This window comes from Pseudopodoces humilis, chromosome 4 (assembly GCF_049639895.1).
Source record: "Pseudopodoces humilis isolate 2021_Gansu_Grassland_sample_001 chromosome 4, ASM4963989v1, whole genome shotgun sequence".
Classification (NCBI taxonomy): Eukaryota; Metazoa; Chordata; class Aves; order Passeriformes; family Paridae; genus Pseudopodoces; species Pseudopodoces humilis.
The window spans coordinates 76,493,287-76,511,547 of NC_142203.1; the positions used below are offsets into that span (position 1 = coordinate 76,493,287).

At 48.3% G+C, this 18,261-nt stretch overlaps 2 protein-coding genes and 2 non-coding genes across 5 annotated transcripts; all 4 read right to left on the bottom strand.

Moving 5' to 3' along the window:
• Positions 1–327: 327 nt before the first annotated feature.
• C4H18orf32 (chromosome 4 C18orf32 homolog) lies at positions 328–4,135 on the bottom strand. Of its 2 annotated transcripts, none has more exons than XM_014257057.2 (4): positions 4,097–4,135; positions 3,591–3,677; positions 1,779–2,020; positions 328–1,126 (listed from the first exon to the last, which is right to left on the bottom strand). In XM_014257057.2, the coding sequence occupies exons 3-4, from the start codon at positions 2,004–2,006 to the stop codon at positions 1,052–1,054; spliced, it is 303 nt and encodes a 100-aa protein (XP_014112532.1). In that variant the 5' UTR covers positions 2,007–2,020; positions 3,591–3,677; positions 4,097–4,135; the 3' UTR covers positions 328–1,051. The 2 variants fall into 2 exon arrangements, with proteins under 2 accessions (XP_014112532.1, XP_005528125.1); XM_005528068.3 differs by lacking the exon at positions 4,097–4,135 and adding an exon at positions 3,803–4,078.
• A 456-nt stretch (positions 4,136–4,591) lies between these two features.
• On the bottom strand, positions 4,592–9,047 carry RPL17 (ribosomal protein L17). Its single transcript, XM_005528070.3, has 7 exons — positions 8,980–9,047; positions 8,587–8,639; positions 8,457–8,497; positions 7,118–7,252; positions 6,070–6,168; positions 5,113–5,304; positions 4,592–4,683 (listed from the first exon to the last, which is right to left on the bottom strand). The coding sequence occupies exons 2-7, from the start codon at positions 8,624–8,626 to the stop codon at positions 4,636–4,638; spliced, it is 555 nt and encodes a 184-aa protein (XP_005528127.1). The 5' UTR covers positions 8,627–8,639; positions 8,980–9,047; the 3' UTR covers positions 4,592–4,635.
• Positions 4,977–5,045, bottom strand: LOC148184540 (small nucleolar RNA SNORD58). The gene has a single exon (XR_015772443.1). It is a non-coding gene; the product is annotated as a small nucleolar RNA SNORD58 (small nucleolar RNA).
• On the bottom strand, positions 8,716–8,784 carry LOC148184541 (small nucleolar RNA SNORD58). The gene has a single exon (XR_015772444.1). It is a non-coding gene; the product is annotated as a small nucleolar RNA SNORD58 (small nucleolar RNA).
• Positions 9,048–18,261: the final 9,214 nt, after the last annotated feature.

Consider the following 18,261-nt stretch of genomic DNA (forward strand, 5'->3'; position numbering starts at 1 on the left):
AACTGCTGGAATGGTTTCCTTTTTAATCTTTTAAAGAGCTCTCTGGTTTGGCAGACAGGAAAAAGCAGGAATTACCACTTTTATTCCTTACTAAGCACAGGGACATTTAAAACCCTTCACAGCTGGGATGCAAGTCAGCAGCAGAATCCATCTTCCCAGGAGGAAGTAAAAGCTTGCCCAGTGAACTCAGTTATTTTAGGACTTCCTTGTGCCGGGGGTCTGTCTCCAGGTTTTCAAAGATTTTGTCACCATTTTAAGTGTTTATAGCTCTGAGCACTAAGAATGCTGTGATTCTGTGTAATAACTGCATGAAGCGACTTATTTTTAAGTAAAATTCTGGTTTATTGTAATGAAAATTCCACAAGCATGTTAAAGAGGTTTTAGTTGGATTTTTTTTTTTTTAAAGCCAGAACTGCACCATTTAAAATCACTACAACAGAACATAAAGCAACATTCTCTTGCATCATGCCTCTGCTGCTCCTCTTCAGGAAAAAAAAGGCATAATATTTCAAGGAAAATAATTAAGGGAAGTATCACATCAAGACTTTCTGCTTTTAGTAAGCTAAGTAAATTCTGTATATAGTATAACTCCTTTAGCTCATCCACAGATTTGACATGAAAAATCTCAATTCTTCACAGATAAATTATGAGCTTTTGTCACAATGCAGTCCACAGTTCTTCACCAAGAACAGATAAAGCCTTTAAGGTGAAAGCCTCAAGTACTGCACTAGCACTTAGTGACATCAAGATGCTAAGATACATTTACCTTCTACAGATAGATTTATTCTTATTTAACCTAAACTCTAATCACACCAAACAGATGGTAGATGAAAAGTAGTTCCAGCAAAGAAAATAAAAAGAACTTCAGCTTTCAAATATTTTAAATAAACAAATGAGCCAGCTGCCATTTTAGTGACAAAAGAGACCTCCTCCTGCAAGCAATAAAGTTTTTATTCAGCTAAAATGTGCAAAGAAAAAAGTCTCAAAGTGAGAGGAATATCAGCAGTTCATACTGGACATGAGGGAGTAAAATCCTTAGGAATTAACTCCTTTAAGCTGTTTTCTTGTCATCAACTGCTGTGGAATTCTTTGCAGCACTTCCATTTGCAATGCCATTGCTTTCAGACTGCAAATAAAAAAACAGCGTCATTAATGAGATGTCAAATTAGAACTTCACACCTAAAACAGGAACAGCTGGTGACAAAAATGGCTTTTAGAAGCAAGCCCAGTAAAGATCTACCAAGAAATATGGAGCAAGAACCAAAAATGGTGGTTTCAGTGTAGATTTACAGATAATTATTGTCTCAGGGGGAAGGGAAGAATGAGGGCAGCGACAACATTTACAAGGCCTTGTGTTGTGATAGAAGATAAATAATAAAAGCATAATTTATATGCATTAAGCATCCTCCCCCATTATGAGTGGCAGAACTGGCTGAAGAGAGGGGCTGTTTTTGATTTCTGCTTCATACATCTGTTGGGATTCACCAAATACTTGACTTTTTTCTTCTCTGCAAGAACAGCCAGTTGTTAAAAAATAATAATAATTAAGCTGTTTCAGGATACAGGCACAATTCCTCTGACACCAAGAAGCTGTCTTGAAGCAACCACTTCTAGCTGGCACAGTAGTGGTAATTGCTGTTTCTAAGAAAACAGCCACCAAAACATCTGTAAACACACCCAATGAATTAATTATTCACCCTCCTGTGGTGCCTGCCCCGAGCTACCACTGGGTGGCTCATCCCGGAGCTTCCCGGCTTAGCTGGGGGAATTAATCTTACTTTTTGGCTTCCAGATTCATCCTCCCAGTCTCTTTTGGCGGCTGCAGGTCCCTGAGGGTCCCCAGTGCTGCCTCCTGGCCCCTGCCTGGAGTTGTCTGGCTCCTGCACAGCCCTCTTGGGCCAGATGCGCTTGATGAAGGGCGCGATCACGGGGTAGATGTAGGGCTCCACGAACTTCTTGTAGACCCAGAGCAGAACAGGGATCACGATGCAGGGAATGCACACCATGGCTCCTTCTTACCCTGGCAGAGAGATGGTGGGGGGGGGGGAAAAACAGCTTAGGGCAGCAGTGTTTGTATGCCAGAAGCTGAGAAAACGGTATTTACACAGTAAATAAAACACATATCTGATATTCAAACGTAGATTATTCTTTAATTGTAAATTAGCTGCTGAAGTTTCAAAAATTATGTGTGTTCTAATATTATAAAGCCTCCAACAAAGGGAACATTCTTGGCATTTTAACGGAAAAACCAGAACAGTTTGCTATTAATTCATCAGTCCTACAGATGCAATTAAGCAAAACAAATTCAGGAAAGAGTTTCTGCTTAAACCACACAAAAAAGTTTAAGCAGTAAGCTGCCAATATTAGTCCTGCTATTTAGTGCCTGCTATATTAAGAGTCCAAATGGTTTGTTTTGCTCAATCCATTTTTATTTAAGGAAAAATTAGACAGCAGAAATCTGTCCAATGGGTTGCCACCACTGAAGGGCAGGACAGTGGGAAAGGGGAAAAAAATTCCAGTCAGAATTTGAGAGAATTGGAATATGGGTTACTTTCTTCTGCCCCCACTTGATCCCAGACCAACCCTATACAATTACCTATTAGAAAATGAACCATGCCCTCTTCCTGAAACCCCACAAGTCTTCAAAATTTGCACCTTGGAGTCTATGATTAAAAAAAAAGCAGGAAAGCAAAGCAAGGGGGCAGAGAGGTCCAGCTGGGAGAGGAAGCAGTTAAACAGTTAAACCTGTTCCTGCCAGTGCTGACGAACAATACATTAGACACACTCTGCTGCCACACAACTTTGCCCTTCACAGTCCTCCTCTCTAGGCTGCTGACATCTCAGTTCTCACATTAAGAAGCAAAAAAAAAAGCTTTCCAAGATGGAGAATGAAGAAGCAGATGCACACGCTTCACTAGGGACCAGTTTTGCTTTTTTTTTTCAAGCTATCCTGAAGAGTTTTAGCCTTGTGGAAAAACAGTGTATCAGCTTCCAGCTGGCTACTTCCAGGTTCTCTTCTGGCTGCTTCAAATACAGTTTAAATCTACTCTCTGAAGTCTGAGAAGAATGTTATATTGAAACAACACAAATTAGTTAATCTGTTAAATTAATTTAAAAAATAAAATCAGATACTGTCTCCACTAGAGCTTCCTAAATATTAAATTTCCAGCAAAATGTGGATTCATCCAGCAGCTTAAGAAAGTGGGTGGAGGGAACACCTCAGGCTGCAGAATCACTACAGAATTATCTAGGTCGAAAGAGAGCTTCAGAATAATTTTTTTCTATCCCCTGCCATGGGCAGGGACACCTTCCACTGTCCCTGGCTGCTCCAAGCCCCAGTGTCCAGCCTGGCCTTGGACACTGCAGGGATCCAGGGGCAGCCCCAGCTGCTCTGGGCACCCTGTGCCAGGGCCTGCCCACCCTCCCAGCCAGCAATTCCTTCCCAATATCCCAGCTGGGCCTGCCCTCTGGCACTGGGAAGCCATTGCCCGTGTGCTGTCCCTGCATGCTCCCTCCGAGGGAAACACCACGTGTTGTGTTGCCTCTGCAGCCGCTTCGTGTCAAGATTCCTGACCAAAAATCATCCGTACCTCCGCCTGATGCACCAGCGGTCCCTGGGATCAAGGTGAAACACCGTCCCGATGAATTCCTGCGCTGACTTGGTGATGCTCCGCCACCTGGTTAGCAAGGAGAAAGAAGAACAAGAGGGAGAGCGGAGGTGGTGAGGCTGTGGCCGGCGGGTTAATTTCCGCGGCAGGCGGTGCTGCTGCTCCCGTGAGCCCCCACCCGCGGGGCAGCAAACCTCGGCACGGCACGGCTTCGTCACCAGCCGCCGGAAAACGCCCCAAAGGGCAAAACCGCAGGGTTTTCCCCGTTTTCCATAAAGGACGAGCCAGCCGAGGAGGCTGGCTCACATCAGGCGTTGCTGTTCTGCTCTCCGAGGGCGGTTGGGGCCGGTACGGTCCGTGAGCCCCCCGTTACCGGCGCCGCCGGGCCCGCGCGGGCCGTGCGGAGCGGGGCGGGGTGCGCAGGGCAGGGTGAGGTGGGATGCGGGGGTCATTCCCTGCTCCCGGTGCTCCCGGCGCTCCGCACCCACCTGAGCCCGCACCGGAACAGCCCCGCGCTTCCGGGGCGGTGCTTCCGGCCAATAGCAGGCGGCAGCGCGCATCACGTGGCGCGCCAGGCCCCGCCCCCACCCGCGGGGACAGGGACCAAGCCAGGATTCCCGATTATCCGGGATTTGGGAAAGGGGGGAACGGTGGGATGGCCCCGGCAGCCCCGCGGGAAACACGCGGCTTGGCGTGAAGGTCCGATATTGGTTATTCCTGGCTGGGAGGGTGGGCAGGCCCTGGCACAGGGTGCCCAGAGCAGCTGGGGCTGCCCCTGGATCCCTGCAGTGTCCAAGGCCAGGCTGGACAGGGCTTGGAGCAGCCTGGCACACTGGAAGCTGTCCCTGTCATGGCAGGGGGTGGCACTGGATGCCCTTAAAAATCCCAGCCAAACCATTCTATGATTATATAATATTCACTGCCCCTGTCCCACAGAAATGCCCACCACCAGGTCAGAACTTAGAGCAGAGCAACACAATCAATCCAAACTTTAAAGTTTTATTTATGTACATCTGTCCATGCAGATTTACTCCCGAGCCATTAGCTTTTGCTTCTTCAGCTTCTTCTGGGAGATCTGGGAAACAAACACAGAAGAAAATGGTGAAATGAAACATCACAAAGTTATCTTTTAGACGTGCTGTGAACTGTCAGGAACTCCCTCACGAATGATACACTCATCACACCTGCACAGGATCAGGAATCCCTACAACCACTACATTGCTTGTAGGCTCCAAATTAAACTTTTTTCATTGCACACACCCAGGGTTCATTCACACAAGCTGGGAATGCTGTAGCTGCTTTGAGGGAGGAAAGAACAAACCCTCTGTGCAATTAAAAAATGGTTCTCAGGGTTGTCAAGCGCTTGGGGTTGCTCAGAAACAAGTTACTTTTTTTCATGGGAATTCCAAAGGTGTCCTAAGATGGTCATCACAGCAACCCCTCTCTGCCAGACCCCTGGCTCTCCCAACAGTGTTACAGGAACAAGGCACACGACACGCAGTACCTTCTTCTTCTGGGCAACTTCCTCCTCTGGCTTGGGCACGATCTGCTCCTTCTCCGTGAGGATCATCTCGATGTGGCACGGGGAGCTCATGTAGGGGTTGATCCTGCCATGTGCCCGGTATGTGCGCCGGCGCATCTTGGGAGCCTTGTTCACCTGGATGTGCTCAATGACCAGGGAGTCCACATCGAGACCCTGGCAAGCAAGAACATCTGTGACCCATTCTCATCTTTAAATAATTCATCTTTGCAGTGAACACATGAGTGATCATCCCAGACACCACTGCTGGTCAGTGAAACGCCCCGGCTTGGTGGCATCACGGAGCTGATGGTTTTCCAAGGATTTACCACTAACACAGGCAGGCCTTGTGGTGTCATGGCACTGAGGTTTTCCAAGGGTTCATCACTGACACAGCCAAGCTTGGTGATGCCATGGAGCTGAGGATTGTCCAAGGATCTGCCAATGGAACTGATGAGCTTGGCAGTGTCATGGGAGATGTGGACTTACCAAACAAGTGCCATTTAAAAATCACAAAGACCACCCTGCACACATCACAAGCAACTTAAAATGATGCTGATGGCTCATTGTCTATGGTTATTTCATGGTTACTGAAAGGAGTCACCTATTACTCCAACACTGTAAACAAAGCTACCAAATTAAGCACTTTAACGAAGACAGCAACTGACCAAGAGCCTGCAGAATTCAGTTTCAGATTTTTAAAGATCTGAACAACCCTTTCGTGTGAAAAGTTTTTAATTTAGTTTTTCCCTGTGAAAAACTGTTGCTGCCATTTTAACTTGAAAGACACAGGTAGCCTACTTCAAACAGGGAGCCACACCAAAGCCTCCACACGATTCAGTTTTGTGGACAAAGCAGGTTTCAAGTGGCTCTCCAGGTCAGTGACACCCAAGAAACAGGTGCTGACAGTGACACCGCTACTTTGTGCTCAGTAACACACACCTTGAGCTCAGCGTTGCTCTCCGCGTTCTTCAGCATGTGCAGCAAGAACTCTGCGCTCTTCTTGGGCCAGCGGCCCTGTGTCCAGCCCCACTGCTTGGCCTGGAATCAGAGAACAATGAGAATCCTGCTTTTGACCAGGTACAAAGCAATTTAAGTTGCCTTTTATACACCTTTAACTTGCCATTATCATGAAATGGTTTGGGTTGGAGGAAACCCTAAAGCTCATCCAGTCCCACTCCCTGTCACGTCAGTGACACCTTCCACTGTCCCAGGCTGCTTCAAGCCCCAATGTCCAGCCTGGCCTTGGACACTGCAGGGATCCAGGGGCAGCCCCAGCTGCTCTGGGCACCCTGTGCCAGGGCCTGCCCACCCTCCCAGCCAGCAATTCCTTCCCAATATCCCAGCTGGGCCTGCCCTCTGGCACTGGGAAGCCATTGCCTGGGTGCTGTCCCTGCAGGCCTTGTCCCCAGTCCCTGGGCAGCTCTCCTGGAGCCCCTTTAGGCCCTGCCAGGGGCTCTCAGCTCTCCCTGGAGCCTTCTCTTGTGCAGGGGAGCAGCCCCAGCTCTCCCAGGCTGGCTCCAGAGCACAGGGGCTCCAGCCCTGGCAGCAGCTGCGTGGCCTCCTCTGGGCTGGCTCCAGCAGATCAATGTCCTTCCCGTGCTGAGGATCGTATTTCATGGATTAGAATGGATTATAATCTATTCTATTTTGCTGTGGACCAAACCAAACAAAATATAATCCCTTGACTTTATGCTGCCAACTAGATGCAGACTCTAAGACTGCCAAGCAGATGAATCTTCTGGAATTAACAACCACTCTTTTCTTCCTTTTGAGCAACCTGCTCTGGTGGAAAGTGTCCCCCATGGCAGGGTACTGGAGTGAGATGAGCTCTGAGGTCCCTTCCAACCAAAACCACCCTGTGATTCTGTGTTTTACTGCAAACTTACCATCAGCAGTGACAGACTACGTCCACACCATCCCTTACATCACCTTTTCGTCTTTAGCACCCACAGCCAAAGGCTCCTTGCCAAGTTTCCCAGGAGCTCACCTGGGCACACCTCCCGACACCGCCGTTGTAGCGCCGGAAGGGGACACACTGCTTCTTCAGGGTGACATCCTTCAGGTACTTGGTGGCCTTGCGAATGTGCATGCCCTTGATGGCCTGCGCGGTCTCTCGGGTGTTCTACCAACACAAGGCACAGAAAAGATGCTCTGAAGAAATCTTTCCAAGAGACAGCATCAGCACAACCACTCCTCTGTCCTCCCTGGATACAATTCTTTTGGCTACCAAGGAAGCACTTACAAAAAAATAAGACCTAAGTCAAAGAATGAAAAGTAATTAATACTTTTTTGTTTTGTTACTTGCTCTTCTAACTGTTGGTATGACTGCCACTAATGAATCTGTAGCTCCAGCACTTTTTTTTTTAACCTTTTTTTTTAACCTAGAGGGTAAATTTAACCAGAAAACTTGTTACTCTTAATAAAATTGTAGTACTTACACTTCTTCTATTTCCTGTTTGGCCACTAATCTAAAAAAAGCAAGATCTGGATGGATCAACTCTTATTAAAAAGCCATGTTAACAATGTTATTTTCTCTGAAGGAATTTTAAGAGAAGAAAAGGCTCAAAAAAAAAAAGTTAAGGATAAAAGATCAGTTTTCTAAACAGAATTTACTAATTGCATAAGCCAGTTCTAACTATAATCCTACCTGTTCATAATAAAAAAAAGAATCAAAGTGAAAACTTTGTATAATACTAAGCAGAACATGATTTGCTGAATTCTAATTTGAATGTGATTAAATAGCACTTCTGAATAAATTTCTGCACCCCAGCCTTTTTCAGAGGAACTGAGGCCCTTGTGCCAAACACCACACAACCAAAAAGAGAGAGAAATGAAAGAAATTTCATGCAAAACACTAGCCCAGTGCCTGATAAATTCACTCCAACTGTTTATCTGCTGAGTTTTGTTACTTGAATTAGAAAGGACAATTTTAGGATCCAGACTCCTTATTTTCTGTGGATGAAGACAACTACAAGCAGCTAACAGGATTTCTTTAATGACTGAAGAGTAAAATACACTTCTTTAAAAAAAGGATTTAGATGGGATATTGGGAAGGAATTGCTGGCTGGGAGGGTGGGCAGGCCCTGGCACAGGGTGCCCAGAGCAGCTGGGGCTGCCCCTGAATCCCTGAAGTGTTCAGGGCCACGATGGACGGGAGCCCAGACCCTAACCACGGCAGAGGGTGGAAGGGGATTTTCCTTACAATCCCTTTCAATCCAAGCCAATCAGGGCTTCTTTTAAAAAATAACAACAAAAAACTAACAAAAAAAAAAACCAAGTAAAACAGCAATTGAATTTAAAATTCCCGCTAATCACACACTCCTTACCTTGAAGTGCACACGCAGGTTAGATCCCCGTGACTTGCATGCTGCAAGAGAGAAAAGACCAAGTTTTAGAATCAAAATCTCACTGGCTTCCGTGCAATCCCACACGAACGCTCCTAGAACAGCAACTCACATTTCGTGGGGTTCTCCGGATCCAGGGAGTAGCGCACCATCTTGAGAGCTCAGCTGAAAAACACCAATTAAAACATATTAAACTTCCAACAATGGCAGGCAGGATCTGGACTGTTCTCTTACTGCCGCAGCTGCTCAGGAATTACGCGTTCTTTTCATAGTTACATCCAAAGGTGTCCTAAGAAAGTCATCATCGCAGCCATTAATTTCCTCAGGCCTGTCCCTTCCCCGATTCCGCGCCCGCCCCCTCCCGCGCGCCATCCCGGGGAATACCGCGGGCGCCGCGCATGTCGCAGCGATCCCGGTGTCCGGGAGGCCAGTGCCGGCGGGGATGGGGCGGGATGGGGGCGGATGGCGGCGGCCACCGCGGGACCACCCGATCATGGCTCCTCACCTCAGAGCGCCGGCCGCAGAGGAAGGGGAAGGGCGGGGCGCGCCGTGAGCGCGCGCACGTCTCGCGAGTTTTCGGACGGGGACGGCCCCCGGGAGCGCTCCGCCTCCAACATGGCGGCGGGGCTCCGCCGTGTGGGCGGTGTGTGCGCCCCGCGGGTCCCTTCCCTGTCCCTGTGATTAAAGCCTGCCATGAGGGAAGACACCGCCGTATTCATCCTCAGCTTATGGTGCAGGTGGTTTTAGTGAGGAAATCAGCGTGCATCTGACAGAGCAGCACCAGCCGCCCAAGGGAGGGGATTGCCCTGCGCCGCTCCCCGCTAGTGCGTCCTCACTCGAACGTTTGTGAGCAGTGTTGGCCACTGCAGTATAAGAAAGGTATTAAACTGTGAGCGACAAAAGAATGGCTGCAGAAATGGTGAGGGGAAGCCTTATGAGCGGCGGCTGAAAGACCTTGGCCTGTTGAGGTGGAGGGAGGGGAGACTTATCCCACTTAAAACTTTCTCGTGAGGTAAGAGAAAGGCCAGGCATTGATCTTTTTTCTCTGGTGACCAGCGACAGCACCCAGGGAGCGGCTGGAGCTGTGCCAGGGAGGTTCAGGTGGGATATCAGGGCAAGGTTCTTCCCCCAGAGGTGCTGGCACTGCCCAGGCTCCCCAGGGAATGGTGACATTCCCCAGGCTGCCAGAGCTCCAGGAGCCTTTGGACAGCGCTGCCAGGGGTGCCCAGGCTGGGATTGTTGAGGAGCTGGACTCGATGGGCTTTGTGGGTACTTTCCCGCTCAGGATATTCTGTGATTCAGTCAATCGGGATCATTCAGGTTGGAAAAGACTTCGGAGATCATTGATTCCAAGCTGTGCCCGATCCTCACCTTGTCACCAGCCCAGGGCACTCAGTGCCAGGTCCAGGCATTCATTGGACATCTCCAGGAATGGGGACTCCAGTAGCTTTCTGGGCAGCCCTTTCCACGTCCTTTCCATAAGGAAATACTTCTTAATGTTCAACCTGAACTTCCCCTGGCATAACCTGAGGCCATTTCCTCTTGTCCTGTCCTTTGTTCTCAGGGTGCAGAGCCCGACTCCCCAACTGAGAGCACAGAATTTTTACGTTTGGGAAAGACCTTTAAGATAGCTGCGTCTAACTCTCATCCCAGCAGTCACCACCTCGTTCACCATTAGATGGCAGCTCAGGATGGGAATGTAGCAGCACATTGCTCACAGAGGTGTCCAGGAGGCCAGAATGAAGAGAATCATTCAAAGTCATATTTATAAACCTCAACTGGTATTTACAGCGCCATTATAAAATAATCACAGACCGACTCATTAAAATAAAAGATTTTTTTTTCCTATTTGAGGCAGCATTTGCAACTAGAACTTCTTGGGAAGCCAGCTCAATAAAAGCAAAATTTTTCCTGAAAGTGGTGCCCAGCTGCAGCAAAAGACTTGTTGAGAAAAAAAATGACAGAATGGGGGAAAAAAGAGACATAATCCTGAGAGGGCAGCAATTTGGTGTGCAGGCATCTCCCCAGCATGGGAGTCTGGGTTTAACTCTGAGTTTAGAAATAACCAGAGGAAGAACTTGCTGCCCATGTAAATGCTACGAGCAGAAGGCTATTTTTGGATCTCTTGTTTAGGGCTAAAAAGCCCCAAAGCTCTGCAGCTAGGATTTCACCCAGGAGGGAAGAGGAAAATATTTGAGCTATCACAAATATTTACATGGCTAAAACCCCTAAGAGCTCTAGTTGTTACTGCAGCTCTCCATTTACCTGCCTTAAAATGTGCCTTTGTCTTTGGTTTTGGAGAAGCTCTCTGCAAAGTCTCCAAGCAACTTTCAAGCACTGCCCTCAAGTGTGGGCATATACTATTTCTTCTCTTTATCGTAGAATCATGGAATGGATTGGAAGGAACCTTAAAGACTATCTCATCCCACCCCCTGCCATGGCAGGGACACCTTCCACTGTCCCAGGCTGCTCCAAGTCTTGTCCAGCCTGGCCTTGGACACTGCCAGGAATCAAGGGCAGCCACAGCTTCTGAGGGGAGCAGTATGTAGCACTGAGTTTCCAGGTACAACAAATTAAAACTGGCTACAGCTGAGGTCCTCAAACACTTCCACAGCCTTACTCACCATACTGTGGGAGTCCCCTCTCCAAGCACACCTGTATGCAACTCTTCCTCCTTTCTGCCCTTCCTTTTTCCTCTGTTTCCTGCTGGGGCAGGAACCCAGTCTTTCCATGGGAAGCACCTTTACACACAGCTGCTTCTTGGCAGCAGAGCACAAAAGCAAGGAGACGTTAGAGGAAGGCTGAAGGAGAGGTGTGAAACACAAGCACTTGACACATGATGGGGATTATCACCTGTGTTCATCAATCAAACCCAAAATAAATACATTTTCTGTTTCCCTATAGGTGGAACTGTTTTGTTCAGCTGTTAAGGATTTGAAGTGGTGGAAGGTAATCACAGAATATCCTGAGCTGGAAAAGACTCACCAGGAGTCCAGCTATTGGCCCCACAGACACCCCAACAATCCCAGCCTGTGCATCCCTGAGAGCATTGTCCAAATGCTCCTGGAGCTCTGGCAGCCTCAGGGCTGTGACCCTTTCCCTGAGATGCACGTTTTCAGCTTTGTTGGGAGCTTGATAAGAGTTCTCATGGGCAGCCTAGCACATACCTGGTGCTGGGATCAGGGCTGAGGCAGCTCAGCTTGTGCCCCAGTTGGGATTTCATTATGTTATTCCCCCATTTTGCCACCTGCCTGGGATATTTGGGTTTTATGAGCTGACTCCAAGAGAGCTTTCAGATCCTAAGCAGAAAATTCAGGTAGGTAAGTCCAAAACTGTATTCTTGAAAAGTCTGGAAGCAGCTGCCTGATAATTGTACTGGAACCTCAGATCCACAGGACTTTACCTCAGACTCTGCTGGTGTCATCCCTCTTGCTGCCCTGTCTGTACTACCCAGCCCCCAAGTCTGTGCTGTGCACGCCCAGGGAGACATTGCTGTCCCAGCAAGAATGGACAGCAAACACCCAGCTGTGCTTGGACTCTAAAACCACATGGAGTTCTCTGTGCTCTGGGAGCTCCTGCTGAGAGCATCCTCCTGTGAAGGGTTGATCACCGTGGCAACAGAGGTTTCTGCCATCTCCTCTGCTCTGGAGCCAGCCTGGGAGAGCTGGGGGTGTTCACCTGCACAAGGCTCCAAGCAGAGACTTCTAAAGGGGCTCAGGAGAGCTGGAGAGAGATATGGGGCAAGGGATGGTGGGACAGGACAAGGGGGAATGGCTTCCTGCTGCCAGAGGGCAGGACTAGACGGGAAGGAATTCCTGGCTGTAAGGGTAGTGAGGCCCTGGCACAGGGTGCCCAGAGAAGCTGTGGGTGCCCCAACCCTGGGAGTGTCCAAGGCCAGGCTGAATGAGGCTTGGACCAGCCTGCAATAGAGGAAGGTGTCCCTGTCCATGGCAGGAGTGAAACTGGATGGGCTTTAAGGTCCCTTCCATCCCAAACCATTAATTGATCCCATGATTCTCTTCTCTGGCTGTGCTCCTGGGGCTGGAACAGGGCTGCACCCCTTATCATGCCATGGAAATGCCCAGCAGGCACTGGGGAGTGTTCAGGTACAGGAGCATTGCCTCACGTAAGTCCTTTCGTGTCTTTTGCTGTGAGTAAACAAGCTGCCTTATCAGAGCTTCTGGGAGCCTAATATGACAACTAGCCAATGTCCCTGACTGTCATCATCCCTCTTGACCAGAGGGACGGGTGAGCTCCAAGACTGGCTGGAGTTACGTTTTCACTGTCTGGGGTTATATCTTTGTGGCAGCTCTAAAACCACATGGAGTTCATTTCCAGCCAGGGGACCTTCCTGCTCACCTTCCAGCCTGACACTCAGCTGAAGCACACACCTGGCTTGGGGTGGTCACTTCACAGAGGGGCTTCTAACAGCCACAGGAGGGGCTGTGCTAAACCCCCTGTAACACAGAGAAACACTGGGGCTGACTGACCAAGCTGAACTCCAGCTCACTAAAACACACCCCATATCTGCTCCCCTACAGGAGAGGGCCTGACCTGTTCTTTGCACAGGAATGGAAGCCAATTCTCAAATCTTTTTTGAGATATCTTGGCATTTCTCTTAGAGACCCAGCTTTTGGAGTCCAAGGGTTATGTGGGGATATTAAACTGTCATTCATGAAATTACACACAAATGGTTCCTTGTCCTAATGTTTAAGCAGAAAATCTTGAAGAAAGACATTTTAAATTGAAACCAGCTTGAATGCTGCAAACACTGAGGCTTTCAGACAGCTGCCTGCACCTTATTTCTGTGAAATCCTCTCTGCTGACCAGCCTATGGTCTCCTGCTCTCCTTGTCCCAGATGCATGGCTGCTCCAGAGGCACAGCTCACCCCCAATACTTGCCTTTTTGTCCCACAGTCAGCAAAACAGTGGCACTTGGACATATGGTAGGCAAGTTCTTCACTAAAGGGCTCTCCACAAGCAGCTTAAAATCTACTGACCCAGGCAGTGAGTCACAGGAGCAAGATTATAGAATCACAGAATCATAGAAGGGTTTAGGTTGCAAGCGACTTGATCACCCAGTGCCACTCCCTGCCATGTGCAGGGACACCTTCCACTATCCCAGGTTGCTCCAAGCCCTCTCCAACCCAGCCTTGGGCACTTCCAGGGGTCCAGGAACAGCCACAGCTGCACTGGGCACCCTGTGCCAGGGCCTGCCCACCCTCACAGGGAAGAATTCCTTCTCAATATCCTGTTTATCCCTTCTCTCTGGCACTGGGAAGCCGTTGCCCCTTGTCCTATCACTCCATGGAAAAGGGGAAAATGTACCTCCAAATGATGGACTGACCTTCATCAGAGATTTGCTCTGCATCAGTAATTCTGTCTTGGTCACTTAGAGAGCTCAATTATGTTACGTATTCTACCCTGCAACTTTCAAGAAGACATGCTTCCATAGGGAGCCAGGAGATCTTTACTTAAGCAGATAAGTTATTTATATGCATATATTTATGTGCATATATCTGTACATACATGTAAATATATAACTCACTGTAAGTGAGTTAAACATCTAAAACATGTGAACAACCAAAACACTTTTGATTCCCTACGACTCATCCTAACATACAGGCTAATTCTAATTCTAACATAACTAATTCTTTACAGGGAGAGAATAGCTGCACATCCTATTTGAATAATTTTTGTCGTGTGTATGCTGTACCCAGAGCAGGGGTGAGGAAAGAGCTGGGGAGCGTCAGGACAGTCAAATATCTGTCCTCATCTGTCCTCGCCATCACCGCTGCTGAAGTGTGACGCAGCAGCCACAGCACCTTCCGCGTGCTGCTGGTGACCTGCCTGCCAGGATCATAGTCAAAACAAAAAAAAACAAACCATAGCAATCGGTGATGTTGTCTTAATACTCAATGTTTTTGGTATATTGTCCAGAGCTATGGGTTCATCCACCCCCTACACACCCAGCTAGGAGAGAATCACTGGATAAACAAACCTCCTGTGTGATTAAATAACCTTGTAGCTGAAGTTTGTGTTTGTTCAGTGCAGTTTTTAACAGCAAACCCATTTACGCAAGTTGTGGAGGTCTATGACTGCTAGTTCCTCACTTTAATGGCCAGGAATGCACAAAATCTGTGATGAGTGAATAAAGACATCATGTAAGTGCCTGATCACAAACACTTTCTGGGATAAATTAAATCCTGGGTTTATATTTGCCCTAACCTGTCTAGCACATAACCAAGAAGTGCTTTAAATGTGCTTTTGATTAATGAAACCTAAATTATCTCTGGAACCAGAGATACTGCCCACAATTTAGTCACAAATTAAAGTATGGGGAATTCTGTTTAAACAAAAGAGAATGGTTGAACCCTGAAGCAGGTGGGCCAGAGACAATATCCTGGGCAACCAGCTCTGACTGACTCAGCCCTTGCAGGGGCGTTGCTCTGGGAATCCTCCACTGGCCCTTCCCAGCCTCAGCTTCTCTTGATCTGTGAATCTTGTCAACATTTCTAAAGCTGAGTGTGCCCTGTACTGTGAAACAGAGCCTCAAACTCCCTTTGTTGCACTGCATCTCCTAAACAAAATAGATCAAAGAATCCTCCTCTTCCTCCTCCTCCTCTCTACTGTTACAGTCGTGATTATTAATGTGGCAGTGCTGGGTTGGCAGACTCAATCACCTCAGAGATATTTTCCACCCTTAAGTGATTCCATGATTCTATAACTCTGTTGGCTGTTTTTGCAGATGCCCTGCTCCTCAAGAACTCCTCTGGGTCAGCTGATAAACCACAACCAAATTTGCTTTTATCTTCCAAGGGTGTCTTCACCTCCCTGCTGGCAGACAGGGTGTGCAGGGAGCTGGAACAGGAGTGTCCTTACAGACAGGACCTGGCTTTACAGAGTTCTGCTCAGAGCTGGGAGATGATGAGCTTGGATGATGCCTATTTACACAACCCGTGCCAAAGTTTCAGCCAGCAGACAGCTTTCTGTTCATGACACAGCATGAAGCGACAGCCCTGAACATCTAAACTTCATGTCCATAGCAATCTTAGCATCATCTTCATTTTTCATCTCAGTGTGTGGCTCTTGTGGTCATTCCTTACTATTCTTATGGTCAGAGATTGTTCCTGAGTTTCTGATCTCTCCAGCTCTGATGATTGCAGTGTGTTCCTCTCCACAAGATGTAAACTACTTTGATCCCAAATGTCACCTCTGAAGTCATCCCTCCCTCCCATCTTGCTCCATGCCCATTTTCCAGTCATACAGCTACTTCCCTCTGCTATTGCAACAACTGACACGAGCCCCCTCTTTCAAACCTTTCCCTATCTGTCTAGCTTATTAATCCCCTCTAGCTGCGCTGCCCTCCCCCTCTCCAGTTCTCCCCTCTGCTCTGCCTGGTCTTTCCAGCGTGTTGGCCCAGTCACATGCGGTGCTTGGGGAGGTCATATGATGGGTAGGGCAAGGCTGTGGCAGGGGGCCCCTAGAGGCGGCACACCTCCAGCTCCACCCCACCCCTCGGTCACCAGCTGCTCTGTGTGTCACTCAGGTGCTGGACCTGCATCCTGCATGGGATGGGAGGCACAAGATGTTGCACAAGGAGAGCTCCCTTCAGAGAGCTGATTAATGGGATGAGTCCTGCCCCCATATTGCAGACTGGGGACAAGGGCTGCTACTGCTCCTCTGTCCTACCTGCCCAGCAGGTCCTCCTTAGAGGATGCCACCCTTGCTCTGTAAAGTACATCATAGAATGGGATCCCAAAATGTTTTGGATTGGAAGGGATCTTAAAAATCCTCTCATTTCACCCCCCTGCCATGGGCAGGGACAACCTCCACCATCCCAGGTTGCTCCAACCTGGCCTTGGACACTGCAGGGATCCAGGGGCAGCCCCAGCTGCTCTGGGCACCCTGTGCCAGGGCCTGCCCACCCTCCCAGCCAGCAATTCCTTCCCAATATCCCAGCTGGGCCTGCCCTCTGGCACTGGGAAGCCATTGCCTGTGTGCTGTCCCTGCAGGCCTTGTCCCCAGTCCCTGGGCAGCTCTCCTGGAGCCCCTTTAGGCCCTGCCAGGGGCTCTCAGCTCTCCCTGGAGCCTTCTCTTGTGCAGGGGAGCAGCCCCAGCTCTCCCAGGCTGGCTCCAGAGCACAGGGGCTCCAGCCCTGGCAGCAGCTGCGTGGCCTCCTCTGGGCTGGCTCCAGCAGCTCCACGTCCTTGTGCTGTTGTTGCCCAGGACTGGGGCAGCTCTGCAGGTGGGGTCTCACCTGAGCACAGGGGCACAGGGGCACAATCCCCCACCTTTACCTGCCTGTCACACTGCTGGTGATGCAGCCCAGGGTATGCCTGACCTCTACAGGGAAGCCCTTTTGTTTTTCCCCTGCCATCACTGCAGTCTTTCTGCCTGTCTGGCCTTGGACTGGGAAGTCCTGGGATGAATGTCAGCAGCATCTGTGCATTACGGACAGGAACATAAATTCAAGGCACTGAGAAATGCCCCAAACTCTTCCTAATTAATTACAGGGTCTTTGATTCTTCCTAATAAGATCCATACACTCAATAAACACAGTAAATGGGAGAAGTTAGGCAATTAGAAAGAAATGGCCAGGAGGTGAAACAGTGCCTCATGAGGACCAGCATCCCATCATCCCATTGCAGACTCTGCAAACAGACGTGGTAGGTGTCCTTTTCATTGAGATATTGAGTAATAAGAATGGATTCAGGGATAGGATAACCAATGAGTTGTCAAAGTAAAATGTGCAACCTGGTGAAAACCAAAATGAGTAATACTGTTGGTGTAAGTAAAGCCAACTTCTGAGGAAAGCAGGAGACTCCTTGTATTTCCAAGGGTGACTTGAGGCTTTCCCCTATCTCAGGCAGATCCCATCTCTACACTCTGCATGGATTTGAGACAAATGGTTCAAAGGGGAGGGTAAAGGAAGAACAGGTTGCTGGAGAACAAATGACACTGACCTTGATGATACACAGCCACATCTTGTGCAGCTTATTCCTGTCCTCAAGCTGTTTGTCACCCTTTTTCTTCACACAAAAGCTAGTGCGTAAAGTCTATGTTTGTGGTTTAAAATACAATTCCTCTTTGGTGTGTGAATCACAGTGAAATACTGCCACAGGGTCTCCTAAACACCAGCTGAATCAGCAATCAGGACCAGAAATAGTTGAAGAACTTGTGTGAGCTGACTCAACAACTGCCCAGGAAGAAACAATTACCCAAGATTTGTGACCATAAAGCTTGGGTACAAATTAATAGTAATGGTGAGAACTAACATATGTTTTTACTGGGCTTTGTTAAAGTAAGTAACAAATTTATTTGTTTTAATAAAAAACTCTGGTTTTTTTCCAGTAGATACGGGAAGTGGACTGGCATGCTGAGAGTTCAATGGGTTTGGTGTCCATCCAGATTTATAGGATCAGTTTTGAAAGCCTGACATAGATTTAAAGTAGATTTAGGAGTGCTGAAATTCAATAATAGAATAATAGGATCAGTTTGAGCGTAAGTTAAAGATCCACCTGTTTCCAAACTCCAGGGACACCTTCCATTGGATGAGGTTGCTTCAAGCACTTTCCAACCTGCCTCCAGACAACTGGTTTGGGCATTAGTCTGGAGAGTTTTCAGAAAAGAAGGAGATTTCAGCTTACTCATTATTCTACCAAAATGCCAAACTCCAAGATTTTTTACCTGCCAATTACCAGAAATAATTCCAAAGCCAGAGCTCTGCCCAGTCCAACAGACCCATCTCAGTGGGAAGGAGGGTCACTGCCTTCTCTGCCAGTTC